Below are 18,286 nucleotides of genomic sequence, written 5' to 3'. Positions count from 1 at the left end.
CTTGCCAGGGGTACACCGGTATCATCTTTAGAGCTTTGAAGCAAAACAAGTGCCCAGGCCTTACTTTGAGATCCCTCATCTGTCTGTGGTGGACTTGAGCATCAACTGTTTGTTTGGGTTTTTTTAATGTTTATCTATTTTGAGATAGAGAGAGAAAGAGTGTGTGTGTGTGTGTGTGTGTGTGTGTGTGTGTGCGTGCGCGCACGCGCGCACAGGGGGAGAGGCAGACGGGGAGAGAGAGAATCCCAAGCAGGCTCCACGTTGATCGCACAGCGCTCAGTCCCACAGACCGCAAGATCATGACTTGAGCCAAAATCAAGAGTCTGACGCTTAAGCAACTGAGCCACCCATGTGCCCCCAGCTGCATTTTTTTTGTTTTTCAAGATCTGCAGCTGATTTATGTGGGCCCTCTGATAATGAAACCACTGATCCACTCCATACCTACTGTGCCTATACCATACTAACAGAAATTGTGCTAGTAAGTAACAGAGCTAGATCTAAAATTTAAGTTTCCTTTTATTCGATATGTTAGTTTTGAGTTTTACTTTTCACTATTCTAATATATAACTGTCCCTAAGTTTCTGTTGTTTTTAAACAAGAACAATATAATACTAGAATTAATGGGTCCATAAGATTATCACAACACTTTTCTTTGTCTAGACATTCAGAAATGGGAAGTAATTGAATTTTTAAAGTTAAGGGTTCTCTGTATATGCACCTAAATCTTAAAATAGCTAACAAATGAATTCACAAAACTGAAGAGCCAAAACATCTTAAAAAGTAATCACTACCCCCAATAATGTAGATATAGTAAAAAGTATTGGATTGTACAACTGAATGGATGAATTATATGGTATGTGAAGTGTATCTCAATAAAGATACTTTAAAAAAACAACAACCAGAGTCACTACCATGATTCTCAGTTGCAATCCATACTTTGTAGCCTTTTTAAAAATGTTTGTTTGTTTATTTATTTATTTATTTTTTGAGAGACAGCATGAGCGGGGGAGGGGCAGAGAGAGAGGCAGACACAGAATCTGAAGCGGCCAACAGGCTCTGAGCTGTCAGCACAGAGCCCGATGCGGGGCTCAAACTCATGAACATGAGCTTGTGACCCGAGCCAAAGTCAGACACTTTAGCCGACTGAGCCACCCAGGTGCCCCTGTAGCCTTCTTATTGAGAAAAGGAAAGAAATTTGCCTCTCTCCAGGGCTCCCAGGTGATATCTTCCACTTGAATTTCCTATCAGTGTGTGCATAATTAATTTTTGCCCTGCATACTGTTGAAATATTAACCCATGACAAAGAAATATAAGGACTTAGAGATATGACATTAAAAGTTATTGATATTTAGCATTTTTAAAGTATTTTTTATGTCCATTGAGTATGCCTTCCCTAACTGTCCTATAGAGTTAATATCTTCTACATTTTACAAATGATGAAACTTTATGCCTGTGTTTCTAACTGCCAGTTTCCACACTTATACCTACTTTTCCATAGACGGTACAGATTGCCAGGGCTAGGAATACTGAAGACATAAATCATTTGGCTCTGCAGTATTAGTATTGGATTAAAACCAAATGCAAGTGGCAAAATAACACATGGTGAAAGCATGGGCTATGTTTCTATGATGCCAGGCAGAGTTGAATTAATTCTTTGAGAGGAGGTGTGAATACACAAGTATAATGATAGTTTAACACAACTGTGAGCAAAATATTTTGTCACATTCCCCTGTGTTGTTAGATTTGGTCTGCCATCTGCCATTCTTGCATTGAATAGTTTAGAGCACCCATGAGTAGCAAGGACTTGAAAGAGGCCACAGAGTTTTCACTGGAAGGAAGATAGATGATTCTTACATTTCTACTGTTTTTCCTACGTATTATCTGAGGAATGATTTCTTTCACTGGAGATCATTACAGGGTAACAAGCATTTTTTTTTCTTGGTGTTGTATGTGTAAGGTAGTTGTGAATTCCAATTTTTTATCTGTTCTGATTCATGGAATTCCTTTGTTTTGGCTAATATATACTGCCTATCAATCTAAGTTTATCATGAGAAATTCAGTATATTCAGTTTAAGAAAGCAGAAGAAAGTGTACAATAAAAATTGTAAGTATTTCTGGGGCACCTTGGTAGCTCAGTCAGGTGTTTGACTCTGGCTCAGGTCATGATCTCACGGTTCAAGAGTTTGAGTCCCATTTCAGGCTCTCTGCTGTCAGCGCAGTCTGCTTCACATCCCCTGTCTCCCTCTCTCTCTGCCCCTCCCCCACTTGTGTGGTGTGTGTGTGTGTGTGTGTGTGTACACGTGCGCATGCATGCACGCACTCTTTCCCTCAAGGGTGAATGAACATTAAAAAAATTTTTTTAATTGTAAAGATTCCATGCAAAATAATTAAAATTCAAAAGTCTCAGTACATAGAAGATAATGATCTGTCATCAGAAATATTAAATCCTGTGGAAACACACTTCATTCCTAGACACTGCCAAATAAATGAGGTTTACTACAAAGTATGTATAGGTTTTCTTTTAGTCCCTGAAAGAATGAAGATAAAAAAATCATGAAAAGAGTATGAGTAGTTGTTTTTGAAGTGATCGAAACTTAGATACTAATAGTCCAAACCAGAACAACTATTAACTCTGGAAAGCTCAAGCTTTTGTCATAAGCCTGTATTGCATATACTCTCTAAAAGCGTCTATATATAGCCTTTTTCCTAAGTCAAGGTTTCTTACCCTCAGCAACCTTGGCCTGTACACACTACCAGGGACCCCCTACTACCTCTCTCCCCAGTTGTGACAATCAAAAATGTCCCCAGATGTTCCCAAATATTCTCTGGGGGACAAAATCACCCCTGGTTGAGAACCACTGCCCTGGATATATTAGAGAAGAGAAACTATAATACAAATTGATAAGATTCTGAGAGAGGGTAGGACAGAACTCAAAAGGTTGATTTTTATTTTTTTAAGGACTAAAGGCCAAAGGTTTTGAATTCATACTATTTTAATCAAGTGACTTATTAAAAAGGAAAGTGTCTGGTTCAAAGATTTGCCCTTAAACAAGCATCAAAAAGTGTGCATGTCTTACCAGAAGATCAATTTATCAAGTTATTTTGTATGCATTCCAAGCAGGATTTACAGAAGAAATCAGACTTGATCCTTCTTTCTTGGAATATGTATTTTAGGTTTCTAAAATCACTTGTAAATAAATGTATCTTTTAAAAGACATTTTTTTTTTTTTTGAATGTGTATTTATTTTTGAGAGAGAGTGAGACAGAGCGTGAGTTGGGGAGGGGCAGAGAGAGAGACACACACAGAATCCGAAGTAGGTTCCAGCTTTGGAGCTGTCAGCACAGAGCCCAGCACAGGGCTTGAACTCACAAGCCTTGAGATCATGACCTGAGCTGAAGTTGGACACTTAACCAACTGAGACACCCAGTCACCCCTAAATAAATGGATCTTTATTTCAAAAAGTCTTCATGAAAGGAATCAGACTTAATTAACCCTTTGCTTAACAAGGTTAAACAATCTTGCTAACTTTTTAACAAAGAGAGTTTTTAATTTTCTTATTTTGATATCCCCTTATGGGCCACGATAGCACAGTTTAGCTTTTCTGTTTTTGCTTTTTTATTGCCATCAGCTACCCGGCAGAGCACTGATGATTTATTTTATACCTTCTGTATGATAGCCCACTGGACACTGTGTCCTCGATTCACAATTATTTTACCTGGTGACTTTGAAGTAGTACAGTGACTCTTGCCTTCACTGATTCTGTCCTTTTTCCTTTCTCACATAGCAACGGCTGTTGATTCAGACAGAAGTCCTCGGCCCACTTCTGCACCAGCCATTGCTCAGAGTCAGGTCACAGAAGGCAGTGTTCCAGATGCATCTGTCAAAAAAACAGTGGTCTCTAAAGCACAGAAGGAAACAGTGAAGTTCGAAGTGAAAAAGGAAGAAGAGCCACCGGAGCAAGCTGAGCCAGAGCCCACAGAAGTGTGGAAGGTATGTCATAAGTCCCAAATATCCAGCTCATTCACTTTCTGATTCAGACGGATTAACTCCTTGACCAGGAAGGTTTCCAAAGCACCGATTCTTGTACAATTCTAACAAAGTGATTTCTCCTTTACTCTTTCTGGAAAAAAGTATTCCCCATGAACCTGTAAAATATTTTCATAGAATGATGTCATGAAAACTAAGCCATCCGAGAAGTTTTCAGGTGACCTACCTACACCTAACTTATATCTAAAACAAAACAAAACAAAACAACAACAAAACGCATCTAGAAAGCACATCAGCACTGTGATCATCTGCTTTTAAAAATAATTTTTACTCATCCAGAAAGAATCTTCACATTCTTTTTTAAGAGTAAGTTCTGCTAGGACAAATTGAGGTTTGCTAGAGGGGTGGGGAGGGGGGAGGCTAAAAGGGGAAGGGAGGACACTTGTTGGGATGAACACTGGGTGTTATACATAGGGGATGAATCACTGGAATCTACTCCTGAAATCATTATTGGACTATATTCTAACTAAATTGGATGTAAATTAAAAAAAAAAAAAAAGAGTATGCTCTAATAGGATTAAAATATAACTTGATTCCCTAAGAGGAATATGTGTGCAACATACCCAGAGAATATCCTAGTATTGCCTAAAGCATATCTATATGGTTGTTCAAATCAAATTGCTTACAAAAAGGGGAAGATTCTTATGTAGGAGAGGTTTTGCCACTGAGTTGCTTACAGTTCTGAGTTGATTGTACTCACAGTCACTGATCTTGTTTAAAAATCACCAATTAGCAGATTTCCCAGTACTAACCGTAAATGGACTGATCTTTTATGTGTTGGTAAGCTTTTTAAACACATTTAAGCAGGGATGGAGTTGAGGTGTTCAGATTTATTGACATAAATACAAGTATCACTATTGACAACAGGAGTTAGTAAAGGCAGTTTTTTAAATTTATATCCAAGTTAGTTAGCATATAGTGCAACAATGATTTCAGGGATAGATTTCCTTAATGCTCCTTACCCATTTTGCCCATCCCCCCTTCCACAACCCCTCCGAGAGGCAGTTTTTGTAAGAAAAATTACATTTTATATTTACTAAGAAATTTAAGCACTTACCTTAGTTAAGTGCTCTCACCTTGGCAGATGGATTAACCCTGTTCTTTTGGAGTCAGTTCAATATCTAGTTTATCTGTAGAGCATTGGACAATCTGGCTCTGTTTTGACTGTATTAAAAAAAAAAAAAAACAACTGTTCAACATGACATGCCATTTTTACTGTCCTCTGAGACTAACTTGAGTCCAGAGAGAGAAAAAAATTGGATGAATGGTGGATATTTGCATTTTTTTACCTAGCCAAATGTGCATGACATTGGCCATCAGGTTCAGTATCAACAGTGCCATTTTAACATTAGACTACCTCAGGGTTTTTTTTTAAGTTTATTTATTTATTTTGAGAGAGAGAGAGAGAGCAGAAGTAGGGGGAGGAACAGAGAGAGAGAGGGAGAGAGAGAATCCAAAGCAGGCTCCACACTGTCAGAGGACCCCATGTGGGGCTTGAACTCACAAACTGAGATCATGACCTGAGCTGAAACCAAGAATTGGATGCTTAACCAATGGAGCCACCCAGGCACCCCTAGACTACCTCAGTTTTTACTGTTAGGATATCTCATCTGGCGCTTTTGACTATCCCTCCATTTGTTATACCAACTGGGAAGTGTTGGATTACTGGAGTTGGCAAAGGAATCCTTTTGAGTGGTTAAGATTCCTTTGGTGTTCTGCTAACTTACTTGTTCTTTAGCCTATAAATTAGACACATGTATCTTCAAAAATAGGTTCCCTTTGCTCTTGGGACCTTGGCAGAGTGGCAACATCACTTCCTGGTATATGCTTCCCATTTTAAGTGCCACTAGGTGATTTTCTTGCCAATTAATTCTGTATACATATATGTTTTGAGATACTTGTGTAGAGATCAGACTGAAAACCATCTCTAATAAACTTCCATTACTGTAATAGTGGTGACAGAATTAAGGGTGGCTCTAAGTTGATTTTATCATAGTAATAGAAAATAATTATGAAATTTACCTGAAGCCATAGTTATTATATAAAGCAATCGTAGTAATAAAATAACCTTGTGACTCTATAAATTTCTTTATCTAACATAAATTTGGTGCCAGATGGAAGTAGCTTTTTGGCATCTTGAGTCATTTGACAAGACCTATTGGTGTGGAATAGTACTTCTCCCTATGTACACTTTTATCTCATTTAATATTCTCCCAAGGGGTATAGCTACCTTTGTTATTTGGCCTCCACTCTTAGACTGAAGTAGAGGTTCTCAGTTTCTTGCTGTTGGATTGCTAAGGACCCAAAGCAAAAAAATCATTATTCATTGAAACAAGTAGTTTAAGCTTTACAAAATAACTTAAAATTATCATTTGCTAAACATTTACAACTCTATGGAGATATTATCTCCACTTTATCAATAAAAAACAAACTCAGAGAGGTTTAATAACTTGCTAATGACCACACAACAAATATGATGGGACTCATAGTAGAAATGACCCAAATTGTCAGTTATCCTGGTAGTTAGAAGTATTGTAGCTGGATGTGCTTACGACTTGACAGTGTCACAAAGGTTGGTGTTCTCTGGTCTACCCTCTGTCCTAGGGAAAATATCACAATGACATTGTACTCCAAGGTAATGCTGCCAAGTGTGATCAAAAAGCGTGTGTCAAAACCACAGATTGGTGAGGTTCTGTAAAGAAGTTAATGATACAAAGTGATTGATTTGACCCTTAATAAAAAGTTTTCTAATTTTGAAATATCTACTGCTTTAGGCATTGCCCACTCTAAAATACTTCCTCTTAATAGTCTGGGTTTTTTAAATTTATACTTACTCCATTTGGGGTATATAAAATGACTATTACTAAAGGTATTTCAAAGGTAGACAGGAGGACTTATTCTCTTCCTATTACGAAGGATGAATCTTGTCCATCCAGCAAACACATGGGCTCTGGCTCCCTGGAGAGGAGATTACAGAGCACTGAATGTTGCAGATGAGCCCTCCGTGTGCTTATTTATAAATCAGCCTTGGAAGTAATTGCATGCATCAGTAACAATTTGGATTGAGTTTATTTTGATGTTTTGTTGTCTAATAAACTCAAGGGTGAAACTGCCTCCTTAAATATATTGATCAACTAACAAATTTTTTCGTATTTACCTGCTTTGTGTCATATGTGGTTTATTATATGTGTGCTTTAACTGTAAAGATTTTCTTTTTGTTTCTGTCATGTATGTCAGACCTTGATATCTTCGTTTGTAAATTTGTTTTTAAATGTGAAAATACTTCTAGATCATAAAAAGAAGCAAAAAAAAAAAAGCCACATGCCTTATTTAAGCACAAATTATTCTTTGTATAAATACTTTTTTGTAAATAAGTATAAAAATGTTTTCTTCATCAACAGAATAATTATCTTAATTTTCTTTTATGATCATTTGGCTGTCCATATTACTTTTTCAGCCTTGAAAATATGATGGTGAACTAATAGACTACTATTGAGAGTAATGTCCTTCCCTGTAACACCCCCAGAAGACTGCATCATGTTGATTACATATCAGCTTATTTTGCAACCAGCTTAAAGATGCGGCTTATTTGTAAATAATGCGATTCATAGACACCTACTAACCTAAAATGTTTTTACCACTTTATTTCTTAAATGTAGGTGGAAAAAACCCACATCGAGGTCACAGTACCTACCTCAAATGGTGACCAAACACAGGTTTGTGCCAACAGGCCACTTGTTCCTTTTCTCCTCCCTCCTCAATTTTTTCTTCCCCCCAACTCCCTTTCCTTAAAAAAAATACTATGAAATAAAGGTTCAAACAAACTTCAGTGGGCCAATATTTTATCATTTTTCTTTTTTTTTTTTTAATAATGGCAAAACAGAAGCTTGCAGAAAAAACGGAAGATCTGATAAGAATGAGGAAGGTCAGCCATTTTTCACTTTCACAAAACTGCATTACCATCACCCATGCTAACTTCTACAGTGCATTAAAAAGACAGTGATCCATTCTTTTCATTGATTTCTCTTAATCAGAAGTTACTTACAAATAGTAGATATATATTTGTGTATGTATATGTATTTGCATATATTCACCTACATATGTATACCAAATTATTACCCTATACTATTTGTTGAAATTTTTCATTAAAATAAACTTTCCAGTAGGAAAATATCTTTTTAAACACAATGAGACAATTACTAAAGACCAAACCCGTCCTTTACGTTATAAGAAGTATTTCACAGTGGCACCATATTCTTAGAATCATTGACAATATTTGATGCATATTTACTATGGAAATCATCATAGCAGCACCTCCTGGTATTGTTATTAGCTATGTGTTTTGCTGCTCTGTGTCTTTTCTTCCCAACCATAGAGTTGGATATATCAGTTCGTACGGAATGGAATATTGACTAATCATGTATAAAGTGCCCTTAGAATTTCTTATGAGAGGTATTAGAGGAATACATACTGTGGTATTACTAAGTATGAAATATGTCCAAAAAAGGTAAATAATGTTTTAAAGTATTTCTCTGTGCCATGGAACTTCAAAGCTTCTTAAAGTCATGTATTTTAAGATACCCCTCAAACAGCTCAATTTCAAAAATGAACATAAAACAGCTTATTATGTATGAAGCCAATGAAGCTAGGAGCACTGTCTATTTAAATAACACCATCATATTCTTCCATCATTCATGGACAGGGTCATCCGTTTTCTAGTGGTAATGTGTTCTGTGTGTGTCCTTGTAGTTTTGTGACCATTTCACGTTGGCATATGCTTCGCTGTGGACATTTAATTTTAAATATTTTTTTGGTTTGCCAGTTTGCAGTTTTTTCCCGCAAGAACAACATTTTAATTTTTTATGCTTTTCTGTTTTTCCCTCTTTCATTTTCACAGAAAAAGAGAGAGAGACTAGATGGTGAAAACATTTATATCAGACATAGCAATTTAATGTTGGAGGTTTGTATGAACTTGAAGCTTATTTCAGTTGGTTGCCTGTAGCCTTCTGCATTCTTCGCTGATTTCCTTTCTTTATGCTGTGTTTGGTTTTGCATGCCATTGCATGAAAGAATTTTAGGTTTAAATGCTTTTGCACGTTGGTAAACATGAAGATATGCAACCATCTCTCCTTCTGACTCTTTTTAGTTTCCATCTGTCATACTTCTCTAAAAAATATATGATTGGGACTACCTCTGCCTCTTGCGGTTCCATTGTTTTACCCACTTGTAGAAAAGTCTACATCACTGTTAGAAGTTCCTTGAATTTTCCAAGAGTATAAACTCCCATATGTCCCAAGCATCAAATTTTTAACATTTTTTTTTCATCTTCTGAACTGAGAGAATGTGGAAAAATAGGAAAATGATCACAATTCAAAATGGACTTAAAATATTGGGGATACCAGAAAATGACAGGAAAGTCAGGGAAAAGAAAAAGATATAGGAAGGAAGGAGGGGACCTGGTATTTAATAAGTAGTTAGTATGATATATGGTAGTTTAATTACAAAAACAGGTCTGTGGGCATAAGATTATTATTTTAAAGATAAGAAAACTAAGGCTTAGAGAAATTAATTTCCCTGTGGTCACAAAGCTAATAAATTGGTAAAGCTAGGATTTGAGTTAAGGGTCTATCTATTTCTATTAAACTATACTTTTTCCATATAGAGATAGGAACATGCTGTGTACTATAGGAATTGTAAGGTCATTTTCTCATTACATTCAACAGTGATGAGATTTTTACCAGACTTATGTTAGTAAACTTACCTAGTTTGGGCCTCCACATTAGATAGGGAAATATAAAACTAATTAGAAGATCACAGGAACTCTGAGGAACATGGATAATGTGTAGAAAAAACTGAGGTTACATTAGTTTACATATCACAAAGACTCTTATAGTTGACCAGATTATCTTACAATTTTGCTCAAGACAGAGCCAAAAGAAATGAGCATAACTCTGACGTTGGGGATTTAACCTCAATTTGAAGGAAATATAAATATATTGGAAGATGATAAAGGAAGTTGGTCCCTGCCTTCGAGAAGCTTAACAATGTGTGGAAGTAGGGAGGAGAGAAACAATACACAAGTAAACAAATAGAGATAAAATGACTTCAAGTTGTTACAGAAGCTGTGAAGAAAATAAATTGTATGCTGTGCTAAGAAAGGAGATCTACTCTGGATAAGATAGATGGGGAGGTTCTCTCTGAAAAGAAAACATATTAGCTGAGACCTGAAAGATGAAATATATGAAATGTGGTAAATATTATTAAACTGGAAATTTGGAGAAGTTTTTTTAGATAGATCTCTGGTTTAATGGCTTCTAATAGTTACTTAACCTTGTCTTATTTTTTGTCAAAACATGTATTTTTGAGTGCTAGCTATGTATGTATAAGGTACTTTAATATAAATAATAAAAATTATGGCCAGCCTTCAGTAATCACGTACCGCGTGATGGGCACAATACCAAGTGTTTTACATACATTTACCTCACGTAACATGAGATTTTTAAATCTCATGGATATTTGGCAACTAGATCTCTTTGCTTTAGCCCATCACTGAAACTAGACCTAAACGGTTCTGCTTCTGAGATTAGGAAGAATGACATATGTCAGTTGATGACCTTGTTCTTGGCAAGGTAACCTCTCCCAATCTCAAACATGCCTTTTCCTTCACGGGTCCATCTTTAGTGCTTCCTCTTGACTGGAACCTGCAGTACCAATCATATATTTGTCATTTGTTCAATGAGGTGTGTTATGGCTTCTGAGACTCACAGAATCCCTGTGTGTGGTGTGTTTTTTCCCCCAGCATTTCACTGACAGCCACAAGAGGGGATTTCTAAATAAGTGTGTGTTTGAAAATTAAAACTACTAACTACTTTTTGAGAACATTTTATATTTAATGGTTTGGTTTGGCTGCTGCTAAAATTATAAGATGATAAGCATCAAAAAGTGTCTAGCCTAAAAACAGCCCAAGTAATTTGGCTAACCATTATTCTCTAGTTATGGTAAAAAGTTTTTTCGTCTCCCCCACCCCGCCAAGGAGGTTCTCCCAAGTTATCTGTCACTCTAGCAGGGTTTTGTTTTTTTTTTTTTCCTAAAGCATCTCTCTTCCCCCTACTCCTCCTCCACCCCCACTAATGCTTTGTTCTGGCCAAATAAGGTCGAGTTCATTTTTAGATCTACCGCCTCCTCCTCCATCTCCCAGAGAGAACCTGTAGCAAGTGTCTATGACAAATTCTATTTGGAACAGGTCCCTTTGAGATCTTAATTTTACTCTGTGCCCCCACAGGTTTCTAACAGAGCCAGCTAAGAAGGATGGAGAAAGCTCCTTCAGAAGCTGCTGATTTTATTGCAACATTTATTTTCTCAGGTTCCAAGCCAATCCAAAGCTAGGCAAGAAGAACAACAAATCCCCACTCTCATATTAAGAGGCTAGCCTCGAGAGTTACAGTTTTACCATAGCATCTCTCACTCATTTTTGTTTTCCTCCATTCATACTTGTAACTCTCCCAGATGTGTTCAATTGTTCTTCAACCAAGCAGATGTAATTTCCAGTTAGGAGCTGGGTCACAGGGCCTTACATGCCTTGTGGGTCTCAGTTGCTCAGCCTATTACTGAGTCTTTGACCAAGCTTGTTCATGCTTTTCTTTAGCTAGTAAACATGCTTTTCTTGCTTTCAGCTAGAATAAAAGTGCACACTGTTGTTTCCCCATGGTAAAGCCCATATTTGTGGGCTATACTCTCATTTCATCCCAACAAGCAAGAGGTACTTTTATGGGGAAGCTACAGGATTGCCCTTTTTGGGTTAGTTTTCTCTTTGATCTCAAAGCAAATATAGATGGTTTAGTGTTGCAAAAATTAAAAGTATAGACTTAAAGGAATTTTCTGAATATATATCTCCAGAATCAAAATTATGTCATGTGCCTCGCCAGTTCTTTCTCCTATGCTATTTTCCCTTGGACGTTGCCTTTGAAAAAATTTTATTTAGGTGAAACATACATTGCTCCAGAAAAATTATTCAAACAAATTTTTATTTAAATGAGTTCCAGGTTTTTTTTCCCAAAAAAGGAACAACTAGTCCCCAGATTCACAGAGCATATTAAAAGATATATTTAATATTATGGTTTTCTTGGATACAGAGCTGCTGTGATATATAATAAACACAGAATTTTTAGCAGTCATCAAGTGACAGGCTCCCACATATTTTGATCTCAAGCATAGATCTCCTGACTTTTTTTGGAGAAGTATGTTGGACAAAAAACATTTGAGTTTTTGTCTTCCAAGTAGTATTTCTCATTTTTTTTTTTTCTTGCCAAGTCTACCTTTTGGAAATTTTATATGCCTCCTGTTACATAAACCTGAATATTATTTCTAGCTTTATTAACCTTAGTTTTGATCTTTTGTCTCTGGAATATCCCATTTAAGAGCTTGAACCTAGTTGTCCAGTATTCAGTTCTGTTGGAACAGTTGAGATATTCTAAATTGTCAAGGAGATATATAAGGTATTTGATGAATTCTTGTTAAATCACTTCCAATCTGTTGAAAATTACTGGAAGAAGGTCCCTACTTTGAATTATACTAAGAGATGAAGTAAAGCTCTCAGAAGCTGGAAGGCATAAAACTTTTAGTTTGTGTGAATAGTATTGGTAAAGAAAAAAAGTCATTATATTACATACCCAAGTGATTTTTCAGAGGCAGTAACAATTTGCTCTCGAGGCTTGAGCCAGGAATTCGAGTAATAAATTCTTACAACAAGAAAGGGCTTTTCTTGTTTATGAAAACCAGCAATAGCCACCTAGTAAAAGGGAAGCAAAACGATCTCCAGGTAGAAATAGAGGGATGCTATATGTTTGCAACTCACCAAAGCAAAGCAGCCAATGGTGGCAGTTGCGTCTTTTATTATGTCCTTTGTTTAACTAGTTGCTCCTTATTTATTGCCATCTCCATCCTGCCTAAGCTGAGCCTCAATCAGTTCCTATCAAGCTGAGACTAATTGAGCTGTGAGATTGCCTTCTTGGGATGAGGAGTTGGAGATCAAACACTGTGTCATAATGGGAAGAAAAATTGTAAAATTAAGGAGTGAGGTCCATGGGTTACATAACTGCTAAAAGCTGTGGGTTATGATGCTTTACTGCTTCCAAGAAAAGCACCTCATTAAAAAAAAAAAAAAAAAAAAAAAAAGGCAAGCCAATATACCATGTTGCATATTTAAAATTTGAATGCAATTTATGGATTCATAACATCTGCCCTGGATGTGGTGTGTTTTCTACCAGTGCCCGCAGTCTGATGGGCTTCCTTTGATGTGTTCTTTTTCTCTTGAGTATTTATTGTTTTGCATCTTTGTCCTTTCAACTATAGGATTTAGACAAAAGTCAAGAAGAGATAAAAAAACATCATGCCAGCATCAGTGAGCTGAAAAAGAACTTTATGGAATCTGTACCAGAACCACGGCCTAGTGAATGGGATAAACGCTTATCCACTCACTCCCCATTCCGAACACTTAACATCAATGGGCAGCTTCCCACAGGAGAAGGAGTGAGTACTTTGTCCATGTGACCATTTGTGAGAATGAATGAAATAAATGTTTTTGTGTATTAATGTTCTGTATCTGAAAGTAAGTTTAGAGCCGAAATTTGGTTTTGATTCTTCACCAGTTCATTGCAGCTTTAAGGCATGCATAATCAAACACTTGTTTTTTAAGTCCTGTGGGCTACCCAGTGGAATTATAGGAGCCATTAGAACTACCATTAGATGATCAGACTCTTGAGAACTCCCTCCTTCTGGCTAGTGTGTGTTTACAAATTGACCATAAGCCAGTGGAACTTTATGTTCAAACTGTGCCTCCAAGGACCAGAGAGTTTACTAAATTTAGTAAGGTCAAAATTGGAACAGGATAAACATTTTTTTAAAACTTTATTTGAACATTTGCACAACTTAAAAATGTCTGGAATGGTTGACCACAATTATATAATAAACCAAGGAGGCCCCTAAGCCAGAGAATGCAGAATACCACATATTAGTGATTGTATTTCAATTTTGGAAAAACCGTTGACGATTTATTTTATCTTTATGAGTCACATCAAACTTTTAACACATTGTTTTATAAGATAATCACAAGTAGAAGAAGTCAGAGACACCTTTGGGAAGCTGTTCTTTTTGTGTTATTGTTGTCATTACCTGTCTTAGAAATCCTACACTTGACTAAATAAATCTGTGAAATGGAAAATCTTAAAAGTTACCTTAAGCATGTAGTTAAAAATTCTCTACTTAATCTTTAGCCTATTCAGGTTAATATTTATATAAATAGTCACAATGACTTAATGAGTGGTTATGATGATTTTTAAAATTATATGCTTGCTTTTTGCCAAAAGCAGTAGCAATTCTAGTTAAAGGTAGTGATGTCTTAATACCTTTAAAAAAAAAACACCTTGTTTTTATATTTAGAATTCATGGTAAACTATCCACGTTTGTCTAGTTTCTGGAACTGGAGAAGATGATAAAAATTGTCTCACGAAGGGTACTTTTTATGTTTTTCAAAATGCGATTGGAATTGGCTAACAATTCACCAAGACTGGAGAATTCCAGAAGATGGTAGCTGGTTACTGGGGGTGACAAGATGCCGTTGTCCTTATTCATTGTCCTCTCTGCCTCCATTCCCTGATATAAATGGACATCCGTTTTGTATCCTAAATCTAGATAATGTACCCTGAACTAAGACAATGACTCTGCTTTCTACAAACCTAGACACCAGGAGAAATGTCTTGTTGCTATCATGCCTGGTTAACCCTCTCTGTAAACCATAACTGCATATTTTCTAGAAGTTTTCTTTTTGACTCTGTGGAAATAATAAAAGATGCTCAATTACTTCAAAAAAGTAACTTAATACTCTCTTGGATTAAGTTTGGTAAATTTGAATCAGTCTCCATTTCCAGAAAACATCTTATATCTTAATAAAACCCTCCAGAAATCACCTCAGGGCTGGTTGGAAATGGGTATGTCATTCTGTGGATTTAAAGAAAGGACTTTTTATAAGTTAGATTAGTGGGGAGTATTTGAGCCACTTTAGCTCTTATGTATATTACTCCTCTAAATGAATAACAGAATAAATAAGAACTGTACTATGATAACCTTTTATATAGGATAACTCCACTTTCTGGCATATCTTACTTTTTCTTTAACAATTAGGGCGATATTTCTGTTCTCTGGGGATACCTCTTCCGTCTTTGGCAGCATTGTTGTTGCATTGCAAGGCTACTGAATTTTATGTAATTTGTGTATGACCAGGTGAAGAAAATCTCTGTCCTTCCCTCGGAAAGAAAGGTTGGTGGGCCAGAGGTAAAGCTGCTGTTATGACTTGTGCTTCTTAATCCGAATTTGCTCTTGTCATGGCACTAAGCAGATAATCCCCAGAACTGAACAGCAGTTGCTGAGTAATTTTTTTTCTTTTGGCTCTACTAGTAAATTCACACCCCCACTGCCGTTTGACCTAACACATAACATTTCCACGGCTGCAGCTTTTGCAGCTTTCAATTTGCTTATTTCAGCGCATGGCTGGTTGAAAAGCTGCATGAAGATGTAAATATGTATTCGGAGAGAAAATGAATTTAATTGTACCCTATTCTTTTTATGTTGTCTTTCTTCTCCCTCTTTATTTTCTTTGGAAAATCATTATAATTTTGCATCCTTTCTTTTCCTTTTTTCTTTTTTGCTGACCAGTCCCCCAGCTACTTTCTCCCTGATACATATCACTTAGGGGTGTGCAAAGAACCTGTGTCAAAATTCCAAACTGACCAGAGAAGGCTGGCCCAACTGAGAGAGCTTAGAGCCAAGTTTTTTCTTTCATAGATAATATCTGTCTTGAGTAGATGGCAGAGCACAGAAATTGTGGGGGGTGGGGGGGAGAAAACTTCTTAATTGGACAGTTGGAAAAGACAACTTACCTTAAAAGTGTCAAAAGTACTTGCTTAATGTGATGTATAAACCTTCACGATGATTGTAATCACTGTTATTTTTAATCATGATTCTGCAAGAGGGGGAGGGAGTTTACAGTTGTTGAGATTTGGGGGGGGTGGTATTTGTTTTTGGTAGACCTTGGAGGCACATATAAACTTTTATACTTTTGTTTTTCTTTTGCAATCTTTAAAATGTATGGGATTAAGATTTTTATTGCTTTGAGCAAAAGCTAATCGCCATGCTGAATGAACTGTTAGAGCTTTTTAAGTCTGTGTGAAGAGGTATGAGGATAACTTTTTATATTCTGCCATTCTATTTGTAATAAAAGTAACTTTTCTGATGGCGAAAAGAATGCTTCATTATTGGCTTTGCCCAATTGATCTAAGAAAAACTGGCAGCACTAAAACAATGCAAAATGACCCAAAATTCCTATGAGTATCCTTGAAGCCTCAAGGAACAAATACTATAACTAAATAAGTCAAGTAATTCCTTGAATTTTCAGGACTTCTAATGTGCATTCATTCAAAAAATTATCTATGGAGTACTCTCCTGTGTTATGGAAACTTTGCTGGGATAAATTGCCCAAGTAAAGTGAAATAAAGAGTGTCCATAAGATTTTCCCAAATCCTTTGCACATCCCCAAGTATCATTTTTGAGCATTTTTCCATCTGTCATTTTGTTCATCTTTCTCTGTCTTTCTTGATCTTCTACCGTGAAAGCAGACACAGGAACGTGCTCTGTTAGTGCAGGATGAAGAGAAAATTAAAAGGCAAGAGAGATCTACTGAGAGAGCCTTGCCCCAGCAAGAAAATGAAGAAATTCTTCCCAAGGTTTCTATTCCAATCCCTGAGGATCACAAGCCTCTCAAAAAGTGCCGCCTCTACTCTAGTGCTTTCCCATCACCTCGTATTCCTTTCATGATGTCTTTTCTCGTGATTCTTGCGTTGGCTGTTTGGTGGTTGGTCTTTCTGTGATCGGAAGACAGGTGCTCATCTGAAATGTCAAGACTAAAACCATTGAACTTTTGTTGTTTGCTTCTACTGTGTTGTCTCCTGTATCATGCCCTCTGATCTTGATAGTTCACTGTCCTAGGGGAGCTCTTTGTGATCATTTTTCTGTCAATAAAATGTTACTCTTTGTAGAATATGTATTGTGGGGCACAAAGGAGTAGCAATGGATTGCCCAAGCCAGCTTTCCTCACTGATATTTAACAAGTTTAGACAAATCAGATTTAAGCATATGACAGTTGGTACTTTCCCCCAAAGCTTTAACTCTTATCCTGCATGTTCTTATTGTTTACTGTTGCTGTCCTCCTCTTCAGTGTTTCACGCAAAGCAGGATACTCTGTAGAAACATTGGATGGACTATTTCCTAATCTTCTATAGTCATTTATGTGGCATGGCCTCTGTAGTTTAAGGAAAAAATTCAACTTGCTAATTTTTCAAAAGCCTTAAAATGATACATTTTAACCTATGAATCCATAACCACTCCTTTTCTTGAGATATCAAACCAGTATATACAAAGGCCCTTTTTGGAAAAGGGCTTTTGACTTCTGTGGCCTTCTTATGTGTATTTCTGAGATGTACAGAGAAAAACAACTCTATCCTGCCTGGTGTATAGAAGGTATCTGCAAAGGTTAAACGCCAGCTTTTCACAAGTAGAATGTTGATGGTTTAAGGAAAATGGTGCTGGTGCCCCTTAGCCTCCAGCCAGGGCTGAATTTCCAGACCACTCTACCCATCTTTAAAAGTCCTGGGATACAGATTTATTCAAGATCTGTACATAAATATACCTTTCTCTGAATTAAAATGTTGTGTGACTTCTTTACAACTTAAGTAATTATATTGCTAGAAGCAATACTTAGCCATTATAATAAGTTTAAAATATATATTGATATATTCCGTTTTCCTGATAGACCTCAGACCTGTTTATTCCTACATTTGTGTTGAAATCAACTGTTTTTAATTGATGGCCTTGTGAGCTAAAATTCTATCGTGACAAGTATGTGTCCTCTGTTTGCATGTTGATCTTCAAGGCTTCCCTGAAGTAAATATGAGTGTGCTCTGTCTTCACAACATAGCTCGAATACCTAACCTGTTATTTTTTGCCTCCGTATTAATGATATCTTCTTGCATGTAGCTTACTTTTTATGGCACTTGAATGTACCAATATGGATAATTTGATTCATGTTGTCACAAATCTTTGTTTTGAAATCTGAGTTCATGAGGTTATCAAACTGAGATTTTTGCACTTTGTTTATACTTCTCAACACTTTTTAATTGATGAAACTTC

General features: G+C 36.5%; 1 protein-coding gene across 14 annotated transcripts in view; it reads left to right on the top strand.

Annotated features, from left to right (window-relative positions):
• Positions 1 to 18,286, top strand: part of EPB41 (erythrocyte membrane protein band 4.1) — a 106,396-nt gene that overhangs the window by 53,926 nt on the left and 34,184 nt on the right. For 3 of the 14 annotated variants that reach the window (XM_049617648.1, XM_049617652.1, XM_049617658.1), the window contains exons 10-14: positions 3,786 to 3,991; positions 7,708 to 7,764; positions 7,932 to 7,973; positions 8,946 to 9,008; positions 13,400 to 13,576. In XM_049617648.1, coding sequence (XP_049473605.1) covers positions 3,786 to 3,991; positions 7,708 to 7,764; positions 7,932 to 7,973; positions 8,946 to 9,008; positions 13,400 to 13,576 — 545 coding nt within the window. Of the gene's footprint in view, positions 1 to 3,785; positions 3,992 to 7,707; positions 7,765 to 7,931; positions 7,974 to 8,945; positions 9,009 to 13,399; positions 13,577 to 15,325; positions 15,377 to 15,757; positions 15,902 to 16,716; positions 18,046 to 18,286 lie in introns of those variants that run through there. The other 11 variants (XM_049617649.1, XM_049617655.1, XM_049617650.1 and 8 more) reach the window with 9 other exon arrangements.

The sequence above is a fragment of the Panthera uncia genome, assembly GCF_023721935.1.
Source record: "Panthera uncia isolate 11264 chromosome C1 unlocalized genomic scaffold, Puncia_PCG_1.0 HiC_scaffold_4, whole genome shotgun sequence".
NCBI lineage: Eukaryota > Metazoa > Chordata > Mammalia > Carnivora > Felidae > Panthera > Panthera uncia.
The sequence above is the reverse complement of the archived record's forward strand: the minus strand, read 5'-3'. Positions and strand labels throughout refer to the sequence as shown.